General features: G+C 28.0%; 1 protein-coding gene and 1 long non-coding RNA gene across 3 annotated transcripts in view; both read right to left on the reverse strand.

Annotated features, from left to right (window-relative positions):
* Positions 1 to 26,556, reverse strand: part of LOC126894565 (uncharacterized) — a 271,452-nt gene that overhangs the window by 234,358 nt on the left and 10,538 nt on the right. For both annotated transcript variants that reach the window (XM_050665678.1, XM_050665677.1), the window contains exons 2-4: positions 26,082 to 26,259; positions 11,459 to 11,686; positions 6,986 to 7,105 (exon numbers count right to left, since the gene is read on the reverse strand). In XM_050665678.1, coding sequence (XP_050521635.1) covers positions 6,996 to 7,105; positions 11,459 to 11,686; positions 26,082 to 26,259 — 516 coding nt within the window. In that variant the 3' untranslated portion in view covers positions 6,986 to 6,995. The remainder of the gene's footprint in view (positions 1 to 6,985; positions 7,106 to 11,458; positions 11,687 to 26,081; positions 26,260 to 26,556) is intronic.
* Positions 23,855 to 24,977, reverse strand: LOC126894579 (uncharacterized). Its single transcript, XR_007701447.1, has 2 exons — positions 24,699 to 24,977; positions 23,855 to 24,341 (listed from the first exon to the last, which is right to left on the reverse strand). It is a non-coding gene; the product is annotated as an uncharacterized LOC126894579 (long non-coding RNA).

Genomic DNA, 26,556 nt, shown 5'->3' on the forward strand with positions numbered 1-26,556 from the left:
AAAAAAAAAAAAAAAAAACACATCATAGTAAAACCAATACCTTCCCAGCTTCGCATCGAAGCTAAAAAATTCAACTCAGAAAAATGATTTCAGAATTATGTAAATGTAAATACACATAAAACTAATAAATTAAAGACGTGTTTGAGCTCAAAGAAATACAAGAAAAATTAACAAAAATACATTATGTAATAGTAATAGCTTTTATTTAACGTCTTAAAAATAAGATTTCGTAGTTAAAATAATTTTTTACAAAACAAAATTTTTTAATGAAATTTTGAAAATTAAGTTTTTTTTTTTTCGTAATATCATTTTTAGTAATGCACATCATTTTGTAATTTAATTTTTATTTTTATCTATATTTATATATCATATGGTAACAAATAATGTCTTTGAATTAAAAAAAATGAACTTTTTTATAGATATTTTATACTTTTTTAGAAATGGGGTCTAATAGACCCCCACGCGACTATTAACGTTAAAAATACGTACACGCCTGCTTAAGGGTTAAGATTAAAAAAAAATTGTTCTGTTGACTAATTCATTATGAGAAATTAGAAGTCAAAGTAAAAACATACTTTATTTAAAGTTTTTAATATTTCCACAAATAATAGTGGTAAATGACTAATTTTTACATTAAAATATGGAGAAAATCGTTTATAAACAGTTATAATATAGTTCTATGTAAACAGTTTAAATGTGTTAATTTTTATAAGCTCTTAATAAACTTAAAAGGATAAAAAAATAGGTTAAATATGATATTTTGAATCTAAATTTTGCACAGATTATTTTTAACAAATAAATGATTAAAATGTATTATACTTTAATAAAATAATTTTGTGTTTTTTAATAATTTCTTTATATGTAAAAATTCGTTTTTTTACTAATGAGCAAATACTTTAAAAATTAAAGCTGATACAAAAAGTCTAATAGCAGATTTGAAATCAAATTGGTTTAGAAAATTATATTTATCTCTGATTAAAATTTCTTGTTGAATTTCGAATAAATAACAACATATTATTTTCTGAATAGTCGGAGCCCTCTGGTTATTGTATCAACATCCTCAATTTTGTTACACGTTTGCCACAAGGTTAACGAAATATAGAACTATTTATATTATTTTTATCATACACATTTCTCTGCAGAATCCTTAATGAATACAATTTCAAGGTCTTTTTTTACCATATAAGTATTTTTTTTAATTTTTAAATATTTTTGAACATTTTTATAAACCCTCAAACCACAGTAGCTTATTTGTTACTCTCTCCTAAAGAGAGCACAGTTTAGACTTAATTCATTTTCTTTCCTTAGCCGGGTGTAGCTATTAGACCGCCGGGTCAAACGTCAGATGATTTGGTCGGAAATTAGCCATCGTCGGAACTAGTACGCTAATTATCGTCCGTAGCGTTAATGTTTTTTTTTTTTACGGTATTATACGTGAGTGTCTGCTACCGTAATATAATGTAATATTTTTGTATTTTGCCGTCGGCTGAACCTGTCTTCAGTTTCTGAGCCTTTTAGGGATGGTAATGTAAATTTTGTTAATACTTTGAGCCAGATTTTTTTTTGTTAGTTCGCCGTGCCAAAAGCACGTGTAGCAAATTTCTCATTAATTTTTTGTAGGTGTCCCTATGTTTTTAGGTCCCCCAATATGGCAGGCGTGTTACAATACCTCTTATCATATTATAAATATATTTTTTTTGTGATTTATTTTATATATATATATAGAGTGATTGATTAACTATGTCTAACAAATTATATGTGAATATATAAGAGCTATCTGTTTTATATTATTATTAAATATTATGTTTCTGTCTTGGGCTGCTGAGTAAGTAAAATTACATTTTTATGATCATCCCTTACGCTTTAAATCAGTATCAACTTTCAATTTTTAATTGGTAATTGTTGCACTATGACACTCCTAAATTAATGATTGACGCATGTCTTATTGTAATGTTTTTTTTCTACTCCCCTCTGTCCCTTTTTTATGTTGTGCATCACTAAGTACTTTTGGGATAACAGAGCTATGCGTGGGTTCAGTGGGGGCGCAGGAACGAAGCCCCTTCGAGCCAACATTTTTTGTTCTTTTTATGTTAGTAAAAACGTTTTTAAAAGTATAATATTTCATAAAGACTTTGGTAGGTTAGTGGTGATAAAAAAAAGTGCTACGTTTAATGAAGACTAGTGCTTTATTATTACAATAAATCCTAAAACTTTAAAAAAAGGAAACAGAAAAATATATAATAAAAAAATAAGTTATCTCAAAATTTAAATCAGTACAAAAAAAAATTAAAACATTTTCGTAGGAACTTTTCTTTGGTTTGCGAATCTTTTTAGTTATCATTTGCACTTATAAATATTCCCTTATACCACTCTTGTTCTTTCGCCTTAACAGTTTTTCTACCACCTATGAATTGCTGGACGAGGATTCCATTTAGCTTATGGAGGAAGATTAAAATAAACATATAGATATTCATTCTCGCTTTCAATACTTAAACTGCTTCTATTGCTGGTTTTCAACAAATTGTTTACACTAATCACTCTTTCAACATCAGCGGAATGAGGTTTTGCTGCAATAATTCTGGCCATTATAACAGAAACATTGGGAAAAAAATACCTGAAGAGTTTCTTTCAAGCTGATTTTTTTTATCTGCTCAATATTTTAATGATTGAGAAACTCTGAATATTCCATTAAAAGTTCAGCAAGATCTAAGTCGCTTCCTATCAATTTATGAACTGCTTTTATATCAACGGATGGCTTTAGCTCAGTGAATGGTTTAAAATTTTAACAGTATCCGCAACAATATCGAATCTCTCCTGCAAAAAATTTACAAGAGAATCCACAAGTTCATTGCAGATTGCGGAGTAGTCTCGATTCTGAGAAACAAACTTGTGATGTTCCTTTAAACGATGTTTTCAATATCTTGTTGAGACATCTCCTTTTAGTAAAACCTCATTTTATCTATGTATTTCCAACTGTTTTTTTAAGGTTGTCACCCATCCACTAAGGAACGCTTCCGTTTTTAATATGTTAAGCCTGCATATAACGTTCACGGTCTCTTTGTCCATGTTTAAAATTGTAATTGTATCAGACTGCAGTTTTTTCTGATATCTGCTGAAAACCATCAATACGTCTTCAATAAATGCTAGGATTTGTAGATTGTTATACTTGATTAAAAAAAGTCTGTATCCTCTTGCCTTTTTGTCAGGACAATCTTTTAAGAACTATACTAAAGCATTCAAAGAAACCAAAATTGAATTGATTAAATCAAACGAAAATTCGGACCATCGCACTTCAAATAAACGAGGCAACCACGAAAGAGTGCATTCATTTTTTTCGGCCGCCTGTTGGAGATGCTTGGTTCTGAGTATGAAGAGTTTAGAAATGAGCTTAATCCAACTAACTCTGAAAAAATATATTTCAACTCTCCAACACAATTACTACTCGATTTGAAAGCCAAATCCGATCTGTGTGCTGCACACCATATGGTAATCAAAGGAAGATTTGAGTTAATCTTTTACTTTTTCCTAAAGAGCTCCTACAACCCTGCTCTACAACCAGTGTTCACTGCTGCTCCATCTGTTACCAAAGAGGATGAAAATTCAAAAAGTTGTCTAGACATTCCTTCTCCTACAGTAGTATCGATGGCGTTCTCTATTGCACCAAGTATTCCCTCAGCACCTTGACAAGTTGGTTCACTTACCCAAGGAAATATTGAACTGATTTACCAGATTTTTTTATGACTTTTGCAAAAACATATATCTTGTTTATTTGCTTACGGTCCTCACTGCCATCACATCTCAAAGAAAACGATAAAATATTAGAGCTCAGAATATCTAACACACTATGATCACTTTTAATAATACAATGAATAAATTCTTTTTGTGCGGTTGCGGTCAAATATTGAAAATTTACGTCTTGAGAAACGCACGGGACACTCACATTTTTAACTTGAAACGATTGAGCAGCAATGGAAGTAATAACTCTTGATGGAAATAAGTAAGCATTGAGAGTAATTTTTTTGCGTCAGCATATGTATGTATCATTAATCCGCCAATTTTATTTGCTAGGTCCTCGTTCATTTGAATGAACATCTTATCCATAGTACATTCTTTTGTTTTTTCTGGTACTTTTAAAGTACCTAAAAGCTTTCACAGAATCCGAATAATATTTCTAAGAAATATGTTTTTCTATCGTATCGTTTCTAAATCTAGTACCATCTGTTTCTATCGCAGGCAATCGAGTCATTGTTCCATGAAACTTTACTATGTTTCGAAACATGTTGCAGTATTTACATTTTATATAGTGCTTACTATCTCGGCGATAATGTTCAAATGCCTGAGCATCGGAATTTTGTTTATTTGCTTCTGGTTTAGAAATTGGAATTTCTTGTATGAGGGTTTCACTTGGGTTTTCATTTTCCAAAATTTCCTCGATTATTTCTTTTTCTTTAACTGGTTCCGATAATTGAAAATCCTCAGAGGATGCTGAATTTTGTGTGGCTAAATTTGACTGTGTGGAACAACTTGCTTTATTTAGATTCAGCCAACTATACAAAGTAGTTGTTTTGCAAGATTTGTTTACATATTTTTGAAGAGATGAAGCCCGTTTAATTTTTACACTTTTTACTTAAGATAAGTATTGTCTTTTCTTGTATTATTTTTCACTTTTTATTAATATAAGTATATTATACATTAATTCACGTGAATTTAGTTACTGTAGTGCTATCCCATAGACCTATATGTCCTAAGCATAATCACGCAGTAGTCAACATGCACATTCTATAGTGCAGTATTTCTTAAATTACAATATAAAGAAAGATCGAAAAACAACCGTCGATAACGAGTTAGACAAAATAAACAGATAAAATTACTGTTTGGTTTCAATACGACCGTGTCTTGCGATACTATGCGTTTTATTTATTTTTAAATGGTTTTTAACAACGGCACGACGACATTACAGATATCATACATTACTCTACTATATCGACTACTACGCAATGCCACAATGCGAATCGGGCACATAAAGTCGTCTTACGACGTATAGGTCTATAGAAAACTTATACGTTCGCAATGCGAATATATCGTTGCCATTCTTTTTTCTAATATATAATAAAAATACATTACGATTTATTAAAAATTAAAATATGTGCTTAAAATTTTAAGTTAAAAGACGTTTTTAATTTGATACCTTTCAATTTTTATTTCAATAAATTTATGGCTTCAATATTTTATTATTAGAATTTACCTAGTTTCTTACAGGTGAAAAAAATCTACTACCCAAATTATGTTTTCAACTACCAATTCGGGTTCTACTACCCGTTAAAATAAGCCCTGGATTGGCGTCAATAACTTATGTAAGTGTAATATAGGTCATTATTTTGTTAAACTGAAAACAAAGCATTTTTGTAATGTTTGGTTTAACAATGAATTTCTTGATCTATTATTACAAAAATATAATATAGTCTATTATTTGTAAACCTAGAAGTAGAACACTTATGTAATGTTTAGATTAATAGTAATTCCCCAAATTATTGTTACTAGACCAAGAAGTAAATATTTATAAGCCTTTTTGAAAATGATTACTATATGAATTTTATAAAAAGAAAAACAAAATATGTTATTATATAAGATGAAATGGCATGAATTGAAAGGAAGAGAGAGAGAAGACCTCGGGAGTACCGAAGGTAATCTCTTTCCACGTGGTACGTTTGTGACTTTAAGTTTTCATTTTGTGTATTATTTATTTATTCTGTTTTAAATGTATCAATATTTTATATGTTTTATTTTGATTGATTATATCTTTATTAACTACATTTTGCGTTATTATTGAACTACTATAACTATAAGTTAGAACAAAAAGATTGTTCCATATATTAAATACAACATAAGGATCATGTGGACCAATAATAATACTTAACCTAAAATAAAGTATATAACCTTTAAATGATTAATGAATATGTTATAATGCAATTGTAGTCTTATGAGCTAAGGGATACAATGAAAATACTCTCTCTGGTGTTTGGGTACAATTTGATGTTATAGCCGAGCTGCCTCCTTCATGAATCACATGACTTGGTTATCTGAGCCGATGAACATTCTCCATTCCATAGAATCCTCTGCATGAGACCACAGTATTTTAAAACTGTAAAATAGTGTCTACATTCTTCACAACAATAATGTGGGTTATATTTGAGAGCACAATTATGAGCAGAGCACTCATAATTGTATGAGCTAAGATATTAATTATCTACGGTGTGTAGTAGTACGTAGAGCATGTTAAAACAATGGATGAGCTTGCAGGTTATTGAGAACACTCACACATATTTTAAAACCACAGAAACGTTAAAATGCACTGAAAACAGCAACAGCAGCTGATAACAACGGTACAAGTGGGTATTGCACCATATCCAGTATTATCAACTAAAGATGAACATGTACTAGATTGATAATTCTTTGAGGCCGATAACTCAAACAGTAATACTGTTTTTTTTATCAGATTAGATTTAGTTTTAACTGATTATTGTTACCTGTTCATAGTCATAAGGTTATCTATTATATAAAGTATGTCAGTATATTCACTTCATGGTACAATATACTGATAGTTGTTATCTTTACACTGAATATTACTGTTACCGTATTTACCCGACTACTGTTTTATTTGTTAAATCCCCTAAAGCTTTAATTTAACATATGCTTAACGGATGCAGTATTTCCGGAACATTTTCAGAAGTTATATGAAATTTTAAGAAAAAAATGTATACAAAATGTCGAAAATTTACCGATCTTAAAAATAGTAATTTTTGGGTGATTTCCTCCTTTTTCCAGGGAACAAAGGAAATTTTTTCAATTTTTGAGAACAATATCTTTAATTAGATTCAATTTCTAATCTTGTGACGTATGGTTGAAAGAAATCGGTCTGGTGAATGTTGAGAAAAATTTGTGACAGACATAAAAAAGAAAAAAGATACCATAGTAAAATTAATACCTTCTCAGCTTCACCTTGGATCTAATGATTCATATAATGCAAATGTTTTCATTAATAATTGTTCATCTTCTCTTGTCCAAGTATATTCGATATACAATTTCGCCAATATGTTTCTGAATGCTAAGAAAAAATATTATTAATTCATAAAAAGTAACTAGATATCAGTTTTTAATTTAATATTGGAATAATTCAACTTGATAAAAAATCTTTTTATCAATTATAATTTTTTCGATATTCCCTATAATTTAAAAATATTATAGATAATAATAAAAATAAGCAAGAATGAAAGACATTTATAATATATTTTAGCCATATGACTTTGATTTTCTGGTTAATAATGAATCAAAAGTTATTTTACTAATATATCATGTATTGTAATATAGGTCATTATTTTGTAAAACTGAAAGTAAAGCATTTTTGTAATGTTTGGTTTAATTGTAATTTTTTGATTTAGTATTACAAAATATTATATAGTCTATTATTTGTAAACCTAAAAGTAGAACACTTTTGTAATGTTTGGATTAATTGTAATTCCCCGAATTATTGTTAATAGACCAGGAATAAATATTTATAAACATTTTTGAAAATTATTAAATTATGAATTTTATAAAAAAGAAAATATTATAGTATATAAGACGAAATGGAATGAATTGAAAAGGGGGGAAGAGAGAACCTCGGGATCACCGGAGGTAATCTCTTATCGCTTATGACATTAAGTTTTCATTTTGTGTATAGTTTTATTCTGTTTTAAGTGTATCTTTATTTTGCATGTTTGACATTGTTTAATTATATCTTTAATGATTACATTTGCGTTATAATTGAACTATTATTACTATAAATTAAAACAAAAAAGTTGTTACTTATTTTAAATACAACAGTTTTTAACCCAACAGTAAAAAAATGCCATCTTATATATTTTTTATATTAAAAATTCTTCTTCAGTATTCAATCCTGAGATTGGTTTGTAGCAATTCTCCACTCTTCCCTGTTACTTGCTTTCCTCTTTGTCTCTTCATAAGAAGTACATCCTTGGTCCTCTATTATTTGTTGCATATATTCCATTCGTGGTCTTCCCCTAGCATTTTTTCCTTCCACGCAGCCTTCTATAATCAATCCTAGCAACCCACCATGTCTCAATACATGTCCAATCCATTCATTTCTCCTTTTCTTGATACTGCTCCATAAAGTTCTTCTCTCGGACATTCTTTCTAATACTTCCTCGTTTGTTACCATGCCCGTCCAACTTATTTTGAGCATTCTTCTGAAACACCACATCTCGAAAGCTTCTATTCTTCTTCGCTCTTCTTTGGCAATCGTCCACGTCTCACTGCCATACAGCATTATACTCCATACGTATGTCTTCAGGAGATATATTCTGGTACGTATGCTAATATTTTTTGAAGTAAAAAGTCCTCTCTTTTTGTTAAATGCTATCTTAGCTTGGCATATTCGCTTTACTATTTCTTTTTTACTTCTGCCATCCTTACTTACTATGCTTCCCAAGTATGCGAACTCTTCTACTTGCTTTATTTCTTGGTTATTTTGCAGATGTATTCTTGTCGTAATATTATTGCTCCTGCTGCATACGAGAACTTTGGTCTTTTTCGTATTTATTTTCATGCTCAGTTCATTGAGCAGAGTTTCTTCCATACACCTTAGCATCCTTTGCAAATCTTCTTCATTTTCAGCTATGACTGCTATATCGTCTGCGAACCGTAGCATATCGATTTTCCTGCCATTTATCTTTATACCCAAATGTATTTTCTCTCTTATTATGTTAATTGCCTCCTGGATGTATGCATTGAATATGCTAGGTGAGAGAGTACAACCCTGCCTTACTCCTTTTCTTATGCGTGCTTCTTCCTCAGTTTCGCCAAATCGTATAACAGCTGTTTCCTTCTGGTATAGATTAAAGAGTAGTCTCCTTTCAGTGTATTCTATACCTGTTTTTTTAAGCATCTTGAACATTATTGCCCAGTTGACATTGTCGAACGCTTTTTCTATATCCACAAAAGCTATGTATGTAGGCTTATCTTTTCTAATTCTTTTCTCGATAATTATTCTTAAAGCCAGTATTGCTTCCCTTGTACCCATGTTTTTTCTGAATCCAAACTGGTCTTCTGACAATATGGCTTCGATCTTATATTCCATTCTTCTTGACATAATTATTGTCAGTATTTTTGACACATGTGTCAGCAAGCTAATTGTACGGTACTGATCACATTTGTTTGCGGTTGCTTTTTTCGGAATAGGAATAATCTTACACTTAGTAAAGTCTACAGGAAGTTTTCCTGAGTTAAATATCTCCTTTATGAGTTTAAAAAGCTCACTGCGCATGTTTTCGCCAGATTCTTTCCAAAGTTCTGCTTGGATTTCGTCAATTCCTGCAGCCTTCTTCTTTTTTAGATCTCTAAGTGCTTTATCAAATTCTTCTCTCAGTACACTATAATTTGAGTTATTATCCATTACTTCTTCATGCTCTATTTCTTGTCCCGTGAGTTCTGGTCCCTCATATAGCTGTTCTAGATACTTCTTCCATATGTTACCTTTATGTTTGTCCTCGTAAATAATTACTCCGTTGTTATCCTCTATTGCCCCCCTTTTTGGTTTATAATCGGTAAAAAAATTTTTAACTGATTTATACGCTGCATCTCTGCTACCATTCCTCATTTGTATCTCTATTTCTTTGCACTTTTCCTCTAAAAATATTTCCTTTGCTTCTTTTGACTTTCGTATTACACGATTTCTTAGTTCTCTGTATTTCCGCTGACTTTCAAGAGTAGTTCCATTCTTAAGCTTTCTTCTTTCTTCTATCATACTTGCTATCTCTGTTGTTATCCATTCTTTCCTAGGTACTGTCTTTTTATTTTCTTTCAGAGTTTTTGATGCTGCTTCTGTCACTGTGCTCTTTATAATACCCCACCTATAGTTTATATCGGTTCTCTCATTTATATTTATATTGTTCGTAAGTTCTTTAAACTTATCATTTGCCTTTTCTTCTTTTAATTTATTTATTTGCCATCGATCATTTTTTCTTGTTGATACTATTTTCTTGAGCTTTAGGTTACTTTTCATCATTAATAAGTTATGGTCACTATCTATGTCTGCTCCTGGGTAGCTTCTGCAGTCTTTTACTTGGTTTCTAAATCTCTCCTTGACCATAATATAATCTATTTGATATCTACCTATGTCTCCCGGCATTTTCCATGTATATCTTCTTCTTGGATGGTGATTGAAGTAGGTATTTGTTATTAATAATTTGTGTTTTGAACAGAAATCTATTAATCTGTCTCCTCTTTCATTTCGGTTTCCTAGACCATAATTTCCTATTATGTGCCCTAGGCTTTCTTTTCCTACTACAGCGTTCCAATCACCCATAATGATAAGATTTTCATCTCCTTTGACTTTTTCAATGACTTTTTCTATTCCTTCGTAGACTTCTTCCATTTCCTTCTCACTGCTATTAGAAGTAGGCATGTAAACTTGGACTATGATTGTATCCTTAGGTTTCGTTTCGATTTTGACTAATATTATTCTTTCATTGTACTGTACAAATCCTTTAACTTTTATCCCAATAGCCTTACTCATTATTATGCCTACCCCTCCAATTCCTGGGTTATTTTCCGCTGTTCCTGTGTGTATCAACCTATATTCCCCACTCCATAGATCTCCAGCTCTTGGCCATCTCATTTCTGATAGGCCAAGGATATCAATCTTCATTCTTTCCATTTCTATTTTCAAGTTTTCTAGTTTTCCGCATTGCAACATAGTTCTAACGTTCCAAGTAGCTATTCTTCTCCAATTCTTAACATTTCCTTCTTCTCCAGTAGTCCCCACCCGGAGATCCGATCGGGGGACTATTTTACCTCCGGAATATTTCACTTTAGAAGATTTCATGTTATTGCTATTTCTTGGGATGATTTATACGGTGGTCTCCCCTTGCCTTCCGTATCGCAGTGCAGCCACCAGTTATACAGTTCCCGTATCTGCTGGCTGCTGTTTGGTGTGTAGCTGTTTCTACCATTCTAGGTTACCTGCACCTACACCCAATATTGTAGTAGCTGCTGCCCTACTACAAGTCCCTTTCAGTCGCTTTTTACGACAGGCAGGAACAACCGATGGTCTATTCTAACCCCGACCAACAGGGGGAATTAAAAATTACGTAAATAAAAATAATGCGTATAATTTTATTTATTAAAATTAATTTTATATGAAGTGAAATTAGAAATCCTTATTACAAATTAAGGTGTAATAAGATCATCACGTAAAAGTGAATTTTAATAACATTTGATGGCATATGGGAATCTATTACAAATGGTTCCATTTGTTTGGCTAAATTAAATTCATTAAATTAAGTGGCCATTAACCATCAATCTTGAATTTATGAAAACTTTTTGAAATATATCAAATTTGCCTTAGATGGGTTGTAAAAAGTCTATAAGTCTAAAAAATTATACGTAATATATATATTACCTTGAGCGCTGATATTTTGTGCGTCTGTTCTTTCAACATTTATTAATTCAATAGCTCTTTCATCCGAGATATCAAGTTTAAAAGCTGATAAAGCTTCTTTTAATACTTCTATAGTCATCTTATGTTGGTGGGTATATCTATTATAATATTCATTTATTTGAGTCTCAATTTTTTGTACAACACATGTCGTTTGTAAAACAAATTGTTCCTCGTTCATTAATCCGTCTACTTTAGAAGTAAAATTATGTGTTATCAATAAATTTTTATTTAAAAGTAAAGTGGTAATATCAATATTTTTATTATTAATAATCAATGGCCGATATTTATATATCACTTAATATAATTAGTTTATTATAATATTATAAATAATAATTTATACCGGAAATAGTTTTTTTTATTACTTGAAAATCTAATAATACTCTTTTAGATGTATAAATTATTATATTGATTAAATTGTAAATACAGAGTGACTTCTTTATCATAACCCATTCAATTATTTACAAAATAAATATAATTTAAACATTTTTTTTTTGGTTATCTTTAATTACACATTTTTCTTAAATTATTAACTATACGGTACTTTTCAAAATATTTCCTTATGCCTTGTAAGAGTGTCAACTTTGTTTTTTTTTAATGGCAACACTTATTTTGAATTTAATAAAATGTTTGGATTTTTAATTCAATATTAAATGGCATTTGAATTTATAATATAACTTTATTAGTTTATTAGATATAAACATATAATGTTTCAAATTTTTAGTTATTATACATTTATAATACACAAAGGATTACAAATACAAGTAGCTAATTGGTTTTTTATGACATCACTGTTACAGACACGTAGTGTTTATGGTCAATTATGACTATCAATCAATGGTGGCTTTTGGGTGCATATGGTGAGGATACGTAATAATTTTTAAAATAAATTACCCAATATTGTAATATACTAATATTTTACTGTATGGACGATGCTGGCAGCCGTCCAAACCCTGCTCATGTGTGTATGCGTATTCGCATATTCTAAGGGAAACAACTTTAATGTTCACACACGACATATGAATAATAACTATTTAATTATTTAAAAATTTGCATTTTTAATAATAATGTCGAATTAAGAATATACAATTAATTTTCTTCTTTTGATTAATTTTAGTCGGTGGTACGATCGTCCCGACGTCAAAGACACTTGCCGCCACTGCTATTAATAGATATACTTTTTGTATATCCAGTTAGTGTATTTATTATAATAAACTCACAACAATGTGCCTTACCAAGATGGATAAGAAATGCTGTGTACCTACGAATATCGATGTCATAAAAAATCAATTAGCTACTGGTATTTGTAATCCCTTGTGTACTATAAATTTATATTAACTAAAAATTTGAAACTTTAAATGTTTATATAAATGGTGGTTTCTAAAGCAAAAGAAATTCCTTTAGTGAGGTTAGAAATAGATAATAATTTAATTGAACAGGTTCAACAATTTAAGTATCTAGGAAGTACGATTACTAGCGATGGTAGATGCTTAATAGAAATTAGACAAAGAATAGCCAAGGCAAAGAGAGCATTTATGCAAAAACGCAGCTACATAAAAACAAAAAACTTAATATAAAGATGAGAAAAAATTTTGTCAAAAGCTATGTATGGAGCGTACTACTATATGGCTGTGAAACATGGTCCATCAATGGACAAAACAAGAAGTAGTTGGAATCCATGGAAATGTGGACATGGAGAAGGTTGCTGAAAGTCAGCTGGACAGAAATGAAAAGTAACGTAGATGTATTAAACCAAGTAGGGGAAAAAAGAATTCTGTTAAACGCCATAAAAGAAAGAAGTGGAAAAATGTTCGGGCACCTATTAAGGCACAATTCGTTTATAACAAAAATATTTGAAGGACAAATAAATGGACACAAAGGTAGAGGTAGAGGAAAGCATATATAGAAGAAATGATAAGACAAGCTGACTGTAGTCGATACATAGACATGAAAAGACTGGCTTTTAACAGAAAAGAATGGAGAACCAGATTTGCAACAACATGGCAAGGACTTCAGTAGAGAAGAAGAAGATATGTTTGTTACTATAAATGAATGCACTGGACTTCAAAGAACTTTCATCAAAAGCAAAAATATACTTTTCTAAATCAAATTTTCGCGTTGTTTTCAAATCTGCAATTAGACTTTATCTATCAGTTCTAATTTTTTATATTATTACTAATTACATATATAAAATAATTAAAAGAAAAAAAAAATTGTTTTCAAATTATTACTGATTTGATTTTTAATATGTTAAAAATAATCAGTCCAAATTTTCATTTTTAACCTATTTTTTTGGTTCTTTAAAATTGATGAAAAATTTTTGATAAAGATTTATGAAAGTTTATAGTAAAAAAAATTGAATATATTGCCATAACTTTTAGCTCAATTACAAGTTTAAAATTGACATCTAGGCCAGTCAACAAAGGAAAAATTTCTTAAAAAATTCAACGATACGTCAAATAATTCATTTAAGTTTATGATATTTAGGTTATTACTCTAAAAAATCGAAAAAATATTCCTTATTCAAATAAAAAGTAGCTTAACTAGCTTTTTCCATACACACAATTAAAATCATTAATTTCTAATATTCTTAAAGTATTTATTGTCAAATTAGATTTGATATGATAAAAGTATTCAACTACAAAAAAAAATCATTTTACTTTGTAATTTATTAATTTTTAACTCCGTTTGTGTGTGCTACTACTAGTCTAAAATTTTTTTGTAATATTTTACTATATAAATCATAAATTAAAAAAAAAACATGATTTTTAGTTTCACCTGAATTTAACGATGGATTTTTACAATTATAATCAAATTTTATAATACGCTCAATTGAGTAAATCATTTTAACAACTTTGTTTTGTTTGGTTCATTTAGTCAAAGTAAATCATTAAAATTAATTCATTTCTGAATATTTCCATTGTAGAATCTTTTTAAACACCAAAAGTTATTAGGAAATGATTACTATTATTTCTATTTCAGTTATCTATTACGATAAATATGTAAAAAAATCGAATTTTTCTGAAAAATGTACTGCAAATAGTAATTATAAATTTTCCTGATGGCATATTAATCTTAACAATTCCATTTTTTTCTATTTAATAATATCAATTTAAAACTTGTAAGTTAAACTAAAAGTTATGGTAATAAATAAATTTTTTTTTTTATTATAAACATTCACTTAAAAGGACGAAATAAAGAAGGTTAAAAATTATTACTTTTAACATATTAAAAATCAATATCAATAATAATTTGAAAAGAATTCAATATAAAAATTATATAATATATAATTAAAAGAATTACTAATCTGGGTATAATTAAGGAAATAGAAGATGATGTTGCTTGTAATTATCCATCATTTTTTTAGAATTAAACACTATCTACTGATCTCCATTGAAGCTTTTCTTATGATAGTGATTTTAATCACTGTCACATTAAATCTATACTGCACCCAACTATGCAACGACCCTACTATGCCACGAACCCACTGTAATGGGTTTTTTTTTTTTGGTTTTCTTTAGTTACATATTATTCTTGAATTATTAACTATTTAAAACTTTTTAAGTTCATACCTTATGCCTTGTAAGGATGTCAACTTTGTTTTTTTAAATGGGAACACATATTTTTAATTTAATAAAATATTTGGATTTTTAATTCAATAGTAAATGGCATTTGAATTTTTAGTATAACTTTACTAGTTTATTAGATATAAACATTTAAAGTTTCAAATTTTTAGTTAATATAAATTTATAATACACAAGGGTTTACAAATACTGGTAGCTAATTGGTTTTTTATGACATCAATATTAGCAGGTACACAGCATTATTATTATCAATGGTAGTAAGGTACATTGTTCTGAGTTTATAAATACACTATCTGACAATAAAGAAAGTATATCTATTGATAGTGATAATTGATAATAAATAATCCGTGACTGTGGCAGCAGTCTCATAAAAATCTAATTAGCTATTTGTATTTATAATTCCTTGTGTATTATACATGTATATTAGATTAATTAAAATTAGAAACTTTATATGTTTATATCTAATAAACTAGTAAAGTTATACTAAAAATTCAAATGCCATTTACTATTGAATTAAAAATCCAAACATTTTATTAAATTAAAAATATATGTTCCATTTAAAAAAACAAAGTTGACACCCTTACAAGGCATAAGGGATGAACTTAAAAAGTTTTGAATAGTTCATAATTCAAAAACAATATGTAACTAAAGAAAACAAAAAAAAAAATGTTTAAATTATATATATTCTGCAAGTAATTGAGTGGGTTATGATAAAATAATCATCCTATGTACAGGATAGAACGTATAAAACTGACATCTCATATAACTTATGATCTACATAACATTTTTAATTTTTTTTTTTAAATCAATTTTTACAATATAGAACTATATTTAAAATACGTTTTATGTTATTTTTCGCAATTATAAAAACTATTTTAAAAATTAATTTTTTTATTAAAATTTTTTTTAAGATTTTAAGAGAGCCATTTTATAGATAAGTTTTAAAGAAAAATTTTGATTCCAATAACTCTTATTTTAATTCAGTAGTTACGTTTATACAGAATTTTGAAATTTGTTAAATTTTGATTTTTTATACAATTTTTCTATGGTATCAAATGTTAGTCCATATTATGTAAAGTACAGAAGTAAACACTTATTACGTTATATTAGTATAAAATGTTATGTAGATCATAAGTTATATGAGTTTTCAGTTAGATACGTTCCATTCTGTATATAAATATTGTAATATTATATTATTACATATAATATTAGTGTATGGTATGGTGTTATCATTTGTTCATGTATGTCACATATTATGATTATACAAGATCACCAAAACAGGGTTCTCTTATTTAAAATACAAAATTACCCTTTAACTATACGATAAAATCTCCCTCTTGTAGAAATTATTAAGTAACGCCTACACGCTGGGACCCCATTTTAATTAACCAATTAGAATACAAAGCCTCAACTTCTAGGATCACGGTAGAGATCGCTGGGCTACCCCCTTCACACTATAAAAAGCCATTTTTCCCCATCTAAACCAGTTCTTTTGACGATTTTAAAATACACAAAATCTACGACACTCTACTCAAGATTTCACTCTCCGGGACTTAGTCGATTTTTTAATTAATTTGAACTTAGAATATTTTTCTTTAAAACTAAATGACACTTAGAAATTTTAAAGTGAATTTTGTTTTGGTGAATATTTTTATTTAATTTAATTTGTTCAATCATTAATAATATTTTATTTTTCTTGTGGAAATAAATATCAAATAATATTTTAAACATTACATTTTTTTTAAATTATTTTATTTTAATAATAAATCCAACTTAAATTTAGATATTCATTTAATAATAAAAATTTATTGTGAGCTTTTCTTATTGGGTAGCTAGTCTCGTTGCTAATGTCTTTGTTTTAACGGACATCGCGCCGGCAGACAAAGCTAAAGGTCACAATCTTCTCAATTTAAATTGAGATTTAAATTTATTTGACTAAGTGTATTGCAACTCTATACTTATTGGGTAGCTAGTCTCGTTGCTAATGTCTTTGTTTTAACAAACATCGCGCCGGCAGACAGAGTAAAGGTTGCAACTAGACATTGTTCTAGAATTAGGTATATTAGGTTAGAATATATTTGTAAGCCTATGCGTATTGGGTAGCTAGTCTCGTTGCTAATGTCTTTGTTTTAATAAACATCGCGCCGGCAGACAACGTAGAGAAACTTACGAATATATTTGCAGTGTTTAATTTTTGTCTTGGTTATTATTGTGCCGCATCCTTTCAAGGTGCTTTATTTTAGCACCGGGACACATTGGGCCACCACAATTCTGCCTTGATAAATTTTTTACATAGATATAGATATTTCTGAATCTTGTTTTGGCCAGGCCAGAGGAAAATTTAAGAAATATTGGTATCGATCTCTCAATAAAATATACTCTCTAAAAAATACTTATTCAACAGACGTAAAAAAATCAATAAAAAAAAAAATTAAAATTATATTTATAATAAAATACAGAGTGTTTAGAATCAATCACAAGTAAGACCAGTTGTAGACTTTGTGTAATTAAATCATATTATTTAGAGTCTTGAATCGTTTTTATAATTAATCACATAGACTATATGACGTGTAGTGTAAATCGTATACGTAGTACGTTTAATGCGGAAATCAACACAGGATTACTTGAAATATTATTGTATTACATAGGACGTAAGGTAAGTACAATTTAACCTATGCTTTCGAACTTCCAACAATCTATTGCGTGATAAACCATTAATAATTAATGAGAGAAACAATTAATGAGAAAATTAATTTAAATAAAATTGAAGACAATTAAATCTACATTAAAATTACAAAAATTATAACAAATAATGATTACAATAATCTACTAGCAAACCCCCATTTTCTTTTTATATTTCTTTTTATTCACTTTCTAATTTTTATAACTCTACTATTCTACTCTTTTTCTTTTCTTTCTTTTTATTTTTGGTTTATTACAATATCGAAATACTTATCAAATCACCTTACAGCAATTTGCAAGAAAAAAAGAAGTAAGTAATCCCAATTATTTGGAGTAAATAAGTTTGAGTAAAGGATGACAAAGCAATAGATCATTTATTAAATTAATATCTTAAAGTGTCAATTTTGACTGGTTGGTTAAAGAAATTATACATAATCACGTTATATGATATTCGTGGACTGGCTCTGCCGTCTCGTTGCCGAGGTATTCGTGAACTAGCCTCGCCGTTTCGTTGCATCTTAGTTAGGACATTAGAAACTAACCAGACAAAAGTTTATTACACCTCGAATAGAGGTTCTGCGTTTATAATTTTTATATCTACTTCTCTTTGTTGTTCTAAACCCTCGAACCATACGACTCCGATAGAACCACAACACCAGGTTCTCACCATATACAAACCTTAACATTTTCATTTTTATTTTATTAATTGTTGTTATTTGAATTTTAACAGAACAAATAGTCCTCAATTATAATAGTTGTTGTACCCAAGAATTTTTTTATTCTAACTACTGTAATAATAATCTTTATGAATATGTAACCAGTGAAATGTTATTTATTTAAACGTAGTTATTTGAGATCAAAATCTGCCTGATTTTTATTAATTAAATTCTCGTGATATAATCGTCACTATTATTTATATGGGATAACACTAAAATACCCTGTTCATGTACTTGACAATGCTATCCTTTTAGTATTTATTAGTATATTCTATTTTCATTTCAAATACTCACCACTTCTATCCATAGAAATGGTTTATTTAATCTTGTTTCATTATACATTATATTCTTACAATGACATGATCCTTTTCAAACAAAAATTTAGATAAACATTTAAGAGAAATAGTTAACAAACTCACACTGTTTGGCTACATTGTAGTGTATGCGGTTTGGTCATAAATCAATTAATAATTACTTTTAAAATCTATCCTTAACAAAAGAAAATCTATTTATTATTTTTGTCATCTTTGTTATTCTACTTTTAATAGTTAAATGCATTGTATTAATCTTTGTCTTAATAGTAAAAAAAAACTATGTTAATGTTATATATGTAAACGTCTAAATAATTTATATTCTGTTCATATGTATTGATCTCTGTATTTCAGGCTTATTCATCAATAAACAATTATACTAAAAATTCGACAGTGATGATTTTTGGGGGTAAAAAAATATTATAAAAAGCAAGGACAAACCCTTGCTGCCGGCTGTTCTTATCGTGCTCCGTATTATGCTATGCGAACGTCGTGATCGTCATTGTCGAAGTTTTTATGTGTTAATTTGTCAACTAAAAATTTGAACTTGTGTTATTGTATTTATCATTTTACCAATATTATCACTAAGGATATTATAAGAACCAGAGAATTTACCAGGTAAATTTTTTTTAAATCCATAAGAAAGTTTACATTGTTATTTTATGACCCTCGAATTACACCCCGAATCAAAAATAACTCTCACTCTCATTTTTTAATTCCAACAACAATAATATTGTGACTTTTTTTCTTTTACTCTTAAATTTTTATATTTTAGCTTCGATGCGAAGCGGAGAAGGTATTAATTTTACTATGTTTTACTATGTTTTTTTTTTTATGTCTGTTGCCACTTTTACTCAGCTCTCACTGGACCAATTTCTTTCAACGATACGTCAAAAGATCAAAAATCTTATCTATTCAAAGACTTTACCCTCAAATATTGAAAAAATTTGCCTTGTTCCCCGTAAATGGGGGAAATATCCAAAAAAATCGCTAATTTTCGAAATTTTTCACTTTTTTTTCTTAAAACTTCCATAACTTTTTGAAAAATCAACAAATCTACATAAATATTTTTTATACTAAAACCTTAGATATTTCCCTTTCATTTGATATAATTTTTTTTGAAAATCTATGACTTATTCTGCTCACTGGGGGGATTTAAAATATTACTTTTTTACAAAAAATAACTTTTTCAACTTAATTTTCGAAAATGTTCCGGAAATACTGGGTCCTTTAAACATATATCAAATTAAAGTTTATTTTATGTACTATAAAATGAAAAAAAAAATTTGTCCCGACAACCTATCTTCTATGCGCTAATGGCTACCGTATTCAAAAATATGCTATTTTTGTGTTAAAATCCTGGGTTTTGTATTTTATTTTATTTTAAAATATCTTATAAGGGCAATGCACTGATTTTAATGAATATTTTATAATTTAATTGTCAAAGAATAAAGTTCATTAGAGATAAGAAATTAAACTTATTAAAAATTTTTTACTTTTTTAAAGTCGAAAAAGTAATTTTTAAATTTGAGTTAGCTTAAAGCCAATTTTATCATGCGTTATACGCAACGAACAGTTGCCGAATGGGTAACATCTGTGTCTATCACGCATAGGGTACGTGGTTCAAATCCGTCTGTGACTATCAACATTTTGCATTTTTTTTTGAGTTAGAATAAAATGTTCAAATCATTTGATGTTTAACTCATTTAGATTCAATAACTTCAATAAATATAAAGGATTTTATCACTTGTAGTATCACATTTTAATACATGTAATAATTAATACTTATATTTAATAAAATATATCACCAAATCAGTGTTTCCCCGTGGATAAGATGAGTAATAAAATAATACCCTTACACAAGATTTAACCTCCCTTTTACGCATTCCATGAAACGCCCATGTAAGAGATTCTATCACATTAACCAATCAAATACAGCAAAAAATATTTCAAGAATCTCACCAGAGATCGCTAATCCAGTTTTGCGGGCTATAAAAAGGCCATTTACCCCCAAATTCGGGTGGTTCCTCTGTGCTTGGTTCTCTTACAGTGATTATGTACGATTTCTGAACATCCCTCTAGCGGATACTGGGACGCCTTGCCATTCCATCTATGCATCTCTACGGCTCTCTGGAATACTCAACCAAGATACAAAAAGTGAATGTGCGTGAGTTTATCTTTCATTCTTAGCTACAATTCTATATGAAATCTACATAATTTTTACCCCCTTTCGTAATTACTGAAAATATTATACATCTTATTTTCGGTTGAATACTTTTGGTGATATAAATATTCTAACACATATAAAATATTGGTGTTTATTTATTTCTTTTTATTTACATTTATATTCATATATATATAAGCATATTCTAAGGTAATTAATTTGATTGAATTGTATTTATTACTTATTGAAGGGCCACAACCTGGCTGGACAGAGTAATAATACAATAATATCATAATTAGAATTTTAATTAATTATAAGATTTTTTCAAAGTGTCTCTCCACTTATCGACCAGCTAGTCTGATCTCTGCCACAGTGCGGGCAATCAGAGTGTAGGACACTTATATAATTTATAACGCATGACTTATTAATATTATTTTGTAATATACATTAGATATTCTAAGGTTCTTAATTTGATTGAGTTGTATCTACTACTTCTTGAAGGGCCACAACCTGGCTGGACAGGGTAATAGTACAATAATATCATAATTACGATTTTAGTTAACCATAAGATTTCTTCATAGTGTCTCTCCACTTATCGACTAGCTAGTCTGATCTCTGCCACAGTGCAGGCAATCGGAGTGTAGGACACTAACATAACTTATCGTGCATAAATCTATAGTACAGTCGCATCTAACCTAGGTTTTTAGTCGTAATGACTAAAAATTTTTGTTAGTTAAATAAAATCAAAAAGTCCATAAAATCACGCTTTTAATAACAGAATATAAGATATTCTCATTTAAAACAAGCTGCGTTGAACCTTGTTTTATGTTTAAATTTGGTATCAAAATTTTATCACGGATTGTCGGACAAGTTCAAAATTTTAGGGTTTCATATTGTTTTTTTCTTCTTGTTAGTTTTTTTTTAAAAGTCATGAAAATTTCCTAGAATTTGTTAACATATTATCACACCTTAGATTATAATATTGATTAAAGCTGGAAATTTTTACGAATTATAGATTTATGAATTTTCTATTCTCTCCTAAATCTTTTTTAAGGAAAATTTAAATGTGCAAGTTTTTTTATAGTCATATTTTTAATCACATATTTCTAGTTATTTATTTTTCTGTTAATGGTTATGTAATTTATTAAAATAAATGCATATTTATGAATACTTAAGAATAATTATTTCAATAGTTTCTTAAAAATTTCAACTTAATTGTAAATATGAACATTTTTCAAATTTATGAAAAGTGATTTATTACAAATTTATCAAAAGTAACGAAATTCGAAAATTTCAGAATGAATACTGAAAGAAGATCTAGACTATTAACAAGAAAAATACAAATATCTTATATTTATATATTTGAAATTGCAAAATTCCTTATTTCATGTCCTAAACACAATAAATTAAATAATTATTAATGCTGTAAATTTATTCAACATTAATCATTATACAAGAACAAGGATATTAAAATTAAATCTTTTAGTAATTAATAAATAAGAACTATTTTAGAGATTGATGGTGTCGTTTTCCTATTCAAGAACACATCTACAATGGCAGAAATATGCTAAAATTGTAATTGTACCAAAGATGAACACAATAATTAAATTAGAAGCAAGACCTTTAGAATCGTGTGTATTATAAGTTTTACGTGCGTTACAAAAGGATTTATTTTTACTTATCTAATTATATTAAAAATAAAACAATTCATGATAATCTGAAACGAGTAGTTTTGGTTTTCGAGTATTGCGGAAATTTAGATGAAGATTGTATTTACTATAAATTATATAAGAGAACGAGGGGATGTCATGCGAGTTTTTTTACACCTTTAATTAATAAGAGAGAATCGTACGTGACATAACCATGCAAAATAAATTTTAATGTTTTAAATAAACTGTGAATTAGAACTATTCAAAAAAAATTTAATTATTTTTAAATAAAACGCAGAATCCCCAACACGAAATTTATGGAAAAATATAAAGAATACAATAAAATTGTATTGATTGTAACAAAATAAGCATTAAAGGTTACATCAGTGTATTTATCAGCTTTGAACCGTAAACATTGTGAGATATAATTTCATATTTTAATCTCAAATCAGCGGTTAATGTGTGGGTTGATGGAAGGGACGGAGTCCTCCTTCTAATTTAGAGAACAATATAGTGTCATCTTTAAGTCGAATCCAAAAATGTTTAACGGATGCTTTAATTTTTAGAACTGAAGAGTGGAAATTGTAAATATAAGAAATTTATTCGAATGATCAAAATTTCAAAACTGTTAAATGGAAAAAATTATAGGAGAACTAAAATTATGAAATGAAAGGAATTTTATGATACAATCATAGTATTATAAGTACTTGGAACATGGCGGAGCATGATATAATTTTTGTGATTTGTTTGTTTATGGATTATTCAAAAATTTAATTAATTAATTCTTTAATTTAAGCTTAAGAAACCATGTCATTAATTTATGACTACATATGATATTGAGAGACTTATTATATTAAGGGTTACAAAGTGATGGATATGCAAATTTAAGGTGATTTAAACATTTTTTATATTAATATAACCTACCAAGGTTGTTGATATTTTTTATAAATTATATTACTATATTCGTCATTTCATATTTCTATATATAGATACCTATCTAATTTTGTTATTGTTAATATTTTTTTTTTTAACTTAATTCTGTTATAACATAATATTTAAAATTAAAAAAAACTATTTTTTCCATAATGAATTAAAACTTTGATTCTGTCTTTGAGACGTTTTGTATAATTTTCATTTCTAGTTGATTTTTAATGAAATAACAAACAATACCTATATTATTCTAATGTACTCCTTCATTGAGATATTTTTAGCTTCGATGCGAAGCTGAGAAGGTATTGGTTTTACTAAGATGTGTTTATTTTTTTTTATTTTTTTTTTTGTGTCTGTTACCACTTATTCTCAGCTCTCACCGAACGGATTTCTTTCAACGATACGTCAAAAGATCACAAATTGTATCTAGTCGAAGACATTACCCTTCAAAATTGAAAAAATTTTCCCTCGTTCCCCGTAAATGGGGGAAACCTCCAAAAAAATTACAAATTTAAAAATCGCTAATTTTCGAAATTTTTCAATTTTTTTTACTAAAAACTGCCGTAACTTTTTCAAAAATGAACATATCAATATATTTATTTTTTTTATAAATGTTTGATGTCTTAACCTATCATTTGGTATATTTTTTTTGTAAATTTGACCCATTTTCTGCCCACAGGGGGGGATTTAAAATGACAACTTTTTCACAAAAAATTAAATTTTGAAAATGTTCCGGAAGGTCTGACACTTTTATATATATCTTAAATTAAAGCTAATGTAATGTACTTTAATTTGAAAAAAAAATTTTGACCTTTGGACTTGTCTTCATGGTGAAAACGGCTACCGAATGCTATTTTTGTGTGAAATTTTTCGATTTTATAATTGACATTTTTTACTTTAAAGTGCTATAACTTTTTAAAAAATGTATGGATCATACAATTTTTTCATGAGAAGTAGTATTTATATAGATCTTTTATTGGATATACTTTTTTTTTAAATCAGACTATTTCCCTATATATGGGGGGGCTTCAAATATAAAAAATGCATATAGAAAGTAGAACTTTTTCAACTTAACTTTTGAAAATGTTCCGGAAGGTCTGACACTTTTATATATATCTTAAATTAAAGCTAATGTAATGTACTTTAATTTGAAAAAAAAAAATTTGACCTCTGGACTTGTCTTCATGGTGAAAACGGCTACCGAATGCAATTTTTGTGTGAAAATTTTCGATTTTATAATTTACATTTTTTACTTTAAAGTGCTATAACTTTTTAAAAAATGTATGGATCAATACAATTTTTTCATGAGAAGTAGTATTTATATACATCTTTCATTGGATATACTTTTTTTTAAAATCAGACTATTTCCCTATATATGGGGGGGCTTAAAATATAAAAAATGCATATAGAATGTAGAACTTTTTCAACATAACTTTTGAAAATGTTCCGGAAGGTCTGACACTTTTATATATATCTTAAATAGAAGCTTATGTAATATCCTTTAATTTGAAAAAAAAATATTTGACCTCTGGACTTGTCTTCGTGGTGAAAGTTGACATCAAATTTAATAAAAAATTACGATTTTTGTAATATAATTTTTTTTTATATTTTTAACTTAATAATGCTCTAACTTTTTCCAAAATGAACATATCAATATAATTTTTTATAGATGCTTGATGTCCTTACTTATCATTTCGTATATTTTTTTTGTAAATCTGACACTTAACCTGTCCACAAATGGGGATTTAAAATGACAACTTTTTCACAAAAAATTTACTTTTTCAAATAACCTTTGAAAATGTTCCGGAAGGTCTGACACTTTTATATATATCTTAAATTAAAGCTAATGTAATATACTTTAATTTGAAAAAAAAAAATTTGACCTCTGGACTTTTCTTCACGGCAAAAATGGCTACCAAATGCTATTTTCATGTGAAAATTCTCGATTTTATTATTCATATTATATTTAACTTTATAATGCTATAACTTATTGAATAGTTTATGGATCCACACAATTTTTTTATGAGAAATAATATTTTTTAATAAACCCTTTTTCATTCGACATACTTTTTCTTAATCGAGATATTAAGGAACCATCAGATCAAGTAGCTTTTGGAATAAAACACCAATTTTTTTAAAATTAAACACTATCTAAAGATTTGCATCGAATCGTTTATTTTTGATAGTGATTTTAATCACTGTCAGATATCATTATACTTGATCCAACTAAACTACGTCACAACTGTGCCGCGACCCCCCTGTGCTGGGTTTTTATTAATTAAGTATATTTGCTTATTATGATCAATATAATTTTTAGCTTTTGAGGCTAGACAATTCGTTGTTGCTCGAAAATGCTCCTCATTTTTTAGGAACTATAGTCCCCCATTCTAGTTATTACCATTTTAATCACTGACTCAAACCAAAATGTTATTGTACCTATTACTTTAAACGATACAACTAAAATATATACAAATATATTAAATTTATCAGTTATAATAGTGTTTTTTAAAGCAAAATTTAAAATTATTATCATAATCAGAGTTTTACTTACTGTCTCCAACTAATTCGATGAATAAATATTCAATTTCATTTTCATTATAATCGTGTAATTTTACAAAAATATTCAGCAGGGTTGTAAATTTATTAAAGTCCATACCTTCTTCATCAATTACATTTTTTTGAAATATAACTTTTAATTGAGTCTCACATTTATCAGTCAATTTCGATTCCTAAAATAAATAATTGATTTATTAGAATTTAGAATAAATAACAAAATGACTTTAAATTTTTAGTAAAATGAGTGATAACCACTGATTAAAATCTTTATTATATAATACGCATCGATGCAAATTTCTAGATAGGGTTAAGTTTTTAGAAGGAATTGTTTGATTATTCCAAAAGCAAATCAACTTTTATTGCTTAAATTGTATCCTGATATAAACTTCTATGAATTATAAATTACATGAATAAATAATTATTATAGTAATTAAGTTTTGTATTATATTGATATTTTATAATTTTATAGT

Source organism: Daktulosphaira vitifoliae, unplaced genomic scaffold, assembly GCF_025091365.1.
Source record: "Daktulosphaira vitifoliae isolate Bord-2020 unplaced genomic scaffold, ASM2509136v1 Scaffold_1, whole genome shotgun sequence".
Lineage (NCBI taxonomy): Eukaryota > Metazoa > Arthropoda > Insecta > Hemiptera > Phylloxeridae > Daktulosphaira > Daktulosphaira vitifoliae.